At 53.4% G+C, this 8,191-nt stretch overlaps 1 protein-coding gene across 1 annotated transcript; it reads left to right on the forward strand.

The window, feature by feature from the left end:
- The first annotated feature begins 3,113 nt into the window (after positions 1 to 3,113).
- On the forward strand, positions 3,114 to 7,935 carry LOC146612781 (uncharacterized). The gene is made up of 2 exons (XM_085377474.1): positions 3,114 to 4,460; positions 7,822 to 7,935. The coding sequence occupies exons 1-2, from the start codon at positions 3,339 to 3,341 to the stop codon at positions 7,822 to 7,824; spliced, it is 1,125 nt and encodes a 374-aa protein (XP_085233600.1). The 5' UTR covers positions 3,114 to 3,338; the 3' UTR covers positions 7,825 to 7,935.
- Positions 7,936 to 8,191: the final 256 nt, after the last annotated feature.

The following is an 8,191-nucleotide window of genomic DNA, read 5'->3' on the forward strand; positions in this document are numbered from 1 at the left end:
CTGTGAGTTTATAACCTCACGTTCAGCTCTTGAAGGTCTTCAGCTGCTCATGTTGCAGATCCACTGTGAGCTGAACTTCCAATGAAGCTGTTAGAAAAATCAAAGTGATGTTTCAGATTAGTCAATGAGCTCGTTAGTTAATAACTGTGTAAGATGGTGTTATGGTCCCCTGATCCTCTGCTGCCTACCCACCATCGATCTTTCCTCCCTCTGTTTTCTATCTTTGTCTCTCTGTGAGTGTGGCATTTGTGGTGTGTGTGATGTGTGTCGGTGGGGTTTGGCAGTTCTGCTGGTTCCTGCTCCTCCTCGGCTGGAGCACCTGCAGTAACTGATAATCAGTCCAGCACATCAGTTTGGAAGAATTTGACTCCATTTTTGACACAGAGCAGCTTTAATTCTGACATGTTGGATTTTCTCACATGAACTGCTCGCTTCCAGCTCTTTCACACCATTTCTGTTGGACTCTGTTGGACTTGGTTGTTCCAAAGCTCTTTTTTTAACAGCAGGCATGGACGCTGTGTGTTCCTACGAGGCTGCTGGAGCTGATTGAGGCCACTCAGTACAACACTGATGATTCCAGCAGACATGCCACAGCACATTTCAGAAGCATCCTTGAAGCATCTCTTTGCTCTGCACCACTAAAAATAACTCTGACTCTGTTTTTTACAGAAGCTCCATCAAGCTGCAGACAACAGAGGAAAATGTGCAGCACAGAAGAAACAGCAAAGGAAATCCTGTCAGTGTTGAAAATAGAAGAGCCTGTGCAGACAACAACAACAACAATCTTTTTTTATAGAGCACATTTAAAAGCCTTGGGCATACCAAAGTGCTTTACATAAAACAATAAAAAATAAAACAGTTCACACATTAACATCAAATTCATAAAAGTAACGGATTATGTTCACAGATAAAAGCCACCAATAAGAGTAAACTGCAGCACATAGGTTATAGCAAGGTAAGACTGTACCACCATGATAAAAGACACCAATAATGGAAAGATAGCAGAGAATTTAATACAATAGGTCACTGCAAACAAGCCAGCATTTAACTGGTAGAAAAGGCAAGTTTAAAAAGATATGTTTTTAGCCGTGATTTAAAAGAATGAATAGAATCAGACGCCCGGATGCCAATCGGGAGATTGTTCCACAGCTCCGGTGCAACTAGAGCAAACGATCGATCACCTCTAGATTTCAGTTGAGATCTGGGCTGAACCAACAGTAACTGTGAGGATGACCTTAAAGCCCTAGCAGGAGCATATGGGTTTAAAAGTTCCTTAAGGTAGCTGGATGCAGTGTTATTGGTAATTTTAAAAATAAACAACAAAATTTTAAATTGAATACGATATTTGACAGGCAACCAGTGCAGATCAGCAAGGACAGGAGTAATGTGGGCAAACTTCTTGGTTTTAGTTAGAATGCGTGCAGCAGCATTCTGAACTGTCTGTAATCTATGTAAAAGGCAAGAGTGGAGACCACAATAAAGTGAATTACAATAATCTAGCCTTGACGTTACAAAGGCGTGGATGAGCTTTTCTAGGTCTTTATACGGGATATAGTGCCTGGTCTTAGAAATAAGGCAAAGCTGGTAAAAACTGGATCTGACAACAGCAGACACTTGTTTATCAAGTTTAAATGAGCTGTCAAATAAGACACCCAGATTCCTAACAGTGTCAGAGAAAGAACTAGTGAGAAAACCAAAGGCATCCCGAAGTTTGGCACGAAGGGCATTACTACCAAAAATCATAATTTCAGTTTTCTTATCATTAAGGATAAGAGTATTTGCCAAAAGCCATTTCTTGACCTCACACATGCATTCTCGAAAGCTATTCAAAGACAGAGCAAGATCATCGTTTAACTCAAAATAGATCTGGATATCATCCGCATAATAGTGAAAAGCAATGTGGTATTTCTCAAAGATAGCACTTAAGGGAAGCAAGTATAATGAGAAAAGGGTAGGGCCTAACACAGATCCCTGGGGGACACCACAGCAAACAGGTACAGCCGAAGAAGAGGATGTGGCCAAATGTACCGAAGAGAGCCGATTGGAGAGGTAAGATTTAAACCAATCCAAGGCAGCGCCCTTAATGCCTACAGTGTGCTCTAGTCTCGCCAATAGGATGTTATGGTCAACCATGTCAAATGCCGATGAAAGATCCAATAGCACTAGGACAGAGGGGCGTCCATTGTCAGCCATTAGTAAAAGATCATTAAAAACACGAAGCAGCGCTGATTCAGTGCTGTGATGTTGTTTGAAGGCCGATTGAAATTTATCATTTATATTATTCTCATCCAGGTAGGTCTGCAGTTGAAGCAGAACCACCTTCTCAAGAATTTTAGCCAGGAAGGGAAGCTTAGAAATCGGCCTATAGTTGGCAAAATCACTATGATCAAGGTTCCTTTTTTTTAGAACAGGTTGAATTATAGCATGTTTGAGAGCTGAAGGTACATAGCCAGAAAGCAAGCAAAGGTTCAATATGGACAATAAACAAGGTCCAATTGCATTAAAACAATCCTTGACTATACGGGATGGAAGAACATCATGTACAAAATTAGTATTGTTCAGTTTATCAATTAGACGCTTCAGAGTAGAGAGTGAAACGGGTTCAAATTGATAAAGAGTAGCAGAACAATCAGGAATAGACATACTATCAGTCACCAAAGGAAGAGTAGATTTAAGAGATAAAACTTTATCTAAAAAATAGTTTGAAAATTTTTCACAAAGACCCGGGGAGCACGGCAGTGGCATAGAGGGGCAGGGGTTCACCACAGAGTTAAAAATTTTAAATAGAATTCGAGGATTATCACCATTAGTGGTAATAATTTTAGAGAGAAAAGCTGCTTTAGCCATTCTGGCAGCAGTTTGGAACTTCGAGCGGCTAATACGTAAAATGTCATATGATGACTGGAGTCTATCATTCCTCCACTTCCTCTCATCACGCCGACATATACGTCGTAAAGCACGAACAGAATCATTTAACCAACATTGTGAGTAAGTTCTGGGGCGTTTCATTTTGATAGGTGCAACAATGTTAAGAATCGAGGAACAGGTAGTTAAAAGAGTATTAGTAAAATTCTCAAGCGTGTGTGGAGTAAAACTGTGGCGGAGGCGTGGCCCCGGGCGCAGCTGCAGGGGAGGAGTGCAGCAGAAGGCTCAACAGGGCGGCGCTGCGAGGCCGGTAAGAACAGCTGATGGTGTTTATGTACTGATGATGGTCTCCCTTCGCTGTGTTTATAGTGAGACGGGGAGGGGCGGCCAGAGGAGAGATCAGCTGGGCTCGTGAGCTGTCAGACTGTACGACTGAGTCAGCTGTCAAAACTCAACACTCAAAGCTTCAATAAATGTGGAAGTTGGCAGTACATACCTGGGTGTGCGTGTGTTTGTGCCTGGTGTATTCCACAAGTGGTGCCGAAACCCGGGAAAGTGCCGGTCGGGGAATGTCCGACCCACAGGCCGCGCCACCCGCCCAGCCTCTGCAATTCTTGGCGCAGATGCTAGCGGAGATGGCGACGATGAGCCGGGATCAGGCGGCCGACCAGCGTGCCCACCTGGCCGCGCTGCAGGAGCAGACGGACCGACAGACGCAAATTCTGGAACGGCTGGTCGGGGCCGCTGCCACGCCGAAGCCCTCGCCACTGTCGGTGGCGGTACCCCGGATGGGGGACGGGGACGACCCACAAGTTTTTTTGGAGACCTTCCGTGCCACGGCGGAGGCTTGCCAATGGCCGCGGGAGGAGTGGGCTCCGCGGCTGCTCCCCCTGCTGTCTGGGGAGGCACAAACAGCGGCCCTGAGTCTGCCTCCGGCGTCGAGGAGCAGCTTCCCGGACGTGAGCCGGGCGGTGGTGGACAGGCTGGGGCTCACCGCCGAAGACCATCGCCGGCGGTTCCGGGCCTGTCGGCTGGCTACAACGGACCGACCATTTGCCTGGGCCCGGCAGCTGCGCGACGCGGCGGTGCGCTGGCTGCAACCGGGGGCATCGGAGGGCGAGACGAAGCTGGTGGACAAGGTGGTGCTGGAGCAGTTCACGGAGGGATTGCCAGCGGAGACGGCGAGATGGGTGCGGTGCCACCGGCCCGCAAGCTTGGAGGTAGCGGTGACGCTGGCGGAGGACCACCTTGCCGCTGGAGCAGGGGAACCCGGGGACGCCGGACGGAGGCCGAACAAACAGGCCCCAGTGCCGGCCCCGAGGCGCCATGTGCCGGCACCAGGGCAGGCCGAGCGGCTGCCGGCGCTGAGCCCCACTAACCCTTTCGCGGCGTTGGTGCCGTCCAGGGGAGCCGAGCCAAGTGGAGCCGCCCCCGAGCCACGGAGAGCAGCACAGACGCCGGGGCCGGAGTGTTGGAAGTGCGGGCAGCCGGGGCACCTGAGGAGGGATTGTCCGCTTATGGAAGTGGGGCAGGTGTTCCGCGTTGCTGGCGCCCCAGCACCCTCCCCCGGTCCAGGAGGGACATACAGTATTCCGGTAAGGACTCGAGGGGGTATACGCCAGGCGTTGGTGGACACGGGCTGCACGCAGACCCTCGTACACCAAAGCTTGGTTCGCCCCGGGGCATTGCTGGAGGCAGAATGGGTGGAGGTGAGGTGTGTGCATGGTGATGTTCACAGGTATCCCATTGTGCCGCTGTTATTAAAGTATAAGGGCAAAACGCATAGAGTAACGGCGGCGGTTAGCCCGCGCCTGTCGCACCCCCTGATTCTGGGTACCAATTGGCCGGGGTTTCATCAGCTACTGGGGCAGTACGCGGGGGTGCGATCACGACCGGAAGCGGGGTGTAGCGTGTGCGCGGCATTCAGCGGTGACGCGGGGTCGTCCGACACCGACTCCGGGGGGGAGGAGCCGGCGGGTCCCTCACGGGACGTCCCGCCGGCCCCGGAAGTGTCCCCCATGGGTGATTTCCCACTGGAGCAGTCTCGTGACGGCACCCTACGCTCAGCCTTTGACCAAGTGATGGCTATTGATGGTCACGTGGTGCGCCCTGAGGCCGCGCAGACCTACCCGCGTTTCGTCTTATTAAACGACCGGTTATATCGAGTGAGTCGTGACACTCAGACCGAGGAAACACACACCCAGTTGTTGGTGCCGCAGGGCCGCCGGGAAACGCTTTTCCAGGCGGCCCACTATAACCCCATGGCAGGGCATATGGGCTACGAGAAAACTCTGGAGCGAATAACGGCCCGATTTTATTGGCCGGGCATCCGAGCGGATGTGCGCCGCTGGTGCGCGTCCTGCCCGGACTGCCAACTTGTTAACCAGCCGGCCATACCGAAAGCGCCTCTGCGCCCTCTCCCCCTCATTGAGGTCCCGTTTGAGCGCATCGGCATGGACCTCATCGGGCCGTTTCACCGGAGTGCACGCGGCTACCGCTTTGTGTTAGTCCTGGTGGATTACGCAACGCGGTACCCGGAAGCAGTTCCGCTGCGCACCATCTCTGCAAAGAGTGTGGCGCAGGCACTGTTTCAGGTCATCTCCCGAGTCGGAATCCCGAAAGAGATACTGACTGACCAGGGCACGTCGTTTATGTCTCGTACACTGCGGGAACTGTACGAATTACTGGGCATTAAATCTATTCGGACCAGCGTCTACCACCCTCAGACTGACGGGCTGGTGGAGCGGCTGAATAAGACTTTAAAGTCCATGATTCGGAAGTTCATTAACGAGGATGAACGCAATTGGGATCACTGGCTAGACCCTCTGTTATTTGCAGTGCGGGAGGTGCCCCAGGCCTCCACGGGATTTTCTCCCTTTGAACTGCTGTTCGGCAGGAGGCCACGTGGGGTGCTCGACCTGATTAAAGAAAGCTGGGAGGACGGTCCGAGCCCCGCCAAAAATGAGATTCAGTACGTGTTGGACCTGAGAGCAAAACTCCACACTTTGGGGAGGTTGTCACGGGAGAATTTGCTCCAGGCTCAGCAGCGTCAGCAACGCCTGTATGACAGAGGGGCTAGGCTCAGGCAATTCTCACCGGGAGATAAAGTGCTTGTGTTACTCCCTACTTCCAGCTCGAAGTTGCTCGCCAAGTGGCAAGGACCCTTTGTGGTCACACGGCGAGTCGGGGACGTGGACTATGAGGTCGCTCGGTCGGACAGGGGAGGAGCCACGCAGATTTATCACCTCAATCTCCTCAAACTGTGGCGAGAGGTTGAAACCGCTTCTCTGGTGAGCTTGGTGAAGGAGAGAGATGAGTTGGGGCCTGAGGTGCCAAATTCTATCATTCCCGCCTCCCTCCCTTGTGATGACCATCTCACACAGGCCCAGAGAGCGGATGTTGTCGCGTTGCAACAGCGTTTTGCGGACGTGTTCTCCCCCCTGCCCGGCCGGACGTCCCTCATCGAGCACCATTTCGTGACGCAGCCTGGCGTGACGGTGCGTTCACGGCCCTACAGGCTCCCGGAGCACAAGCGAAAAATCGTGCAGAGGGAATTGGCGGAAATGCTGAGGATGGGAGTAATAGAAGAGTCGCACAGCGCCTGGTGTAGCCCCATCGTTCTGGTGGCGAAGAAGGATGGGTCTATACGGTTCTGTGTCGACTATCGCAGGGTGAACGAAGTGTCACGCTTTGATGCCTACCCCATGCCTCGGGTCGACGAGCTCCTGGACCGGTTAGGCACGGCCCGCTTTTTCACGACACTGGACTTAACCAAGGGCTATTGGCAGATTCCCTTGTCTGCCGAGGCCAGGGAGAAAACGGCCTTCTCCACTCCGTACGGTTTGTACCAGTTCGTGACACTTCCGTTCGGCCTGTTCGGGGCCCCGGCCACTTTCCAGCGTCTCATGGACCGGGTACTGCGTCCGCACGCAGCGTATGCTGCCGCCTACCTGGATGACGTGATCATCCACAGCGACACCTGGGCGGAGCATGTGCTGCGGGTGGCCGCGGTCCTGGAGTCCCTGAGGGGGGCGGGGCTCATGGCCAATCCGAAGAAGTGCGCGGTTGGACGGAGGGAGGTGCAGTATCTGGGGTACCACCTGGGGGGCGGGCAGGTGCGTCCACAGGTGGAGAAGACGGCGGCTATCGCATCCTGCCCGCGCCCCAGGACGAAAAAGGAGGTGAGACGGTTCTTGGGGTTGGCGGGTTACTATCATCGCTTTGTGCCGGGGTTTGCGCAGCTAACCAGCCCCCTGACCGATCTCACTCGAAAGGGTGCCCCGGATCTGGTCCAGTGGACGGGGCCGTGCCAGGCGGCGTTTGTGCAGGTGAAAAAGGCTCTCTGTGGGGAGCCGCTGCTTCACACTCCTAACTTTTCCCTCCCTTTTGTTCTGCAGACTGACGCCTCGGACAGAGGGCTGGGAGCCGTTTTGTCCCAGCAGGTGAGGGGGGCTGACCGCCCTGTCCTATACATGAGCCGGAAGCTAGCGGAGCGCGAGCGCCGGTACAGCACCGTGGAGAAGGAGTGCCTGGCCATCCGGTGGGCGGTCGGCTCCCTGCGCTATTACCTCCTGGGACGCTCTTTCACCCTCTGTTCGGACCACGCCCCGCTGCAGTGGCTCCACCGCATGAAGGATGCCAACGCCCGGATCACCCGGTGGTATCTGGCGTTGCAGCCCTTTAAGTTCAAGGTGATCCATAGGCCGGGGGCGCAGATGGCGGTGGCCGATTTCCTCTCTCGCTCGCGGGGGGGGGGGGGGGGGGGGGGAGTTGGCTCGGCCGGACGGCTCCCCGGCCTCGAACGGGCGGTGGGGGTGTGTGGCGGAGGCGTGGCCCCGGGCGCAGCTGCAGGGGAGGAGTGCAGCAGAAGGCTCAACAGGGCGGCGCTGCGAGGCCGGTAAGAACAGCTGATGGTGTTTATGTACTGATGATGGTCTCCCTTCGCTGTGTTTATAGTGAGACGGGGAGGGGCGGCCAGAGGAGAGATCAGCTGGGCTCGTGAGCTGTCAGACTGTACGACTGAGTCAGCTGTCAAAACTCAACACTCAAAGCTTCAATAAATGTGGAAGTTGGCAGTACATACCTGGGTGTGCGTGTGTTTGTGCCTGGTGTATTCCACAAAAACAATCCAGCATAATAAATGGGGAGTTCACAAAAGACGTAGAAAAGTTGACCACAGCATCAGCATTAATAGTACGCGTAGGGTAAAGAGGAGCCTCTAAGTATTGTCCAGTGTTGCCCAGGTCAACATCGAAGATCAGAAAGTCCAGTATTTCTAATTTCCTTAATGCAAATATCCACATTAAATGAAAAAACCAAATCAAGG

Source organism: Diplotaxodon limnothrissa, linkage group LG18, assembly GCF_057381915.1.
Source record: "Diplotaxodon limnothrissa isolate DT_005_m linkage group LG18, D_limnothrissa_male_GT1.1, whole genome shotgun sequence".
In the NCBI taxonomy this organism is placed as follows: Eukaryota; Metazoa; Chordata; class Actinopteri; order Cichliformes; family Cichlidae; genus Diplotaxodon; species Diplotaxodon limnothrissa.

Excerpts from the sequence above, each read along its gene's own strand:
- LOC146612781 (XM_085377474.1), top strand. The coding sequence starts at position 3,339 with ATGTGGAAGTTGGCAGTACATACCTGGGTGTGCGTGTGTTTGTGCCTG.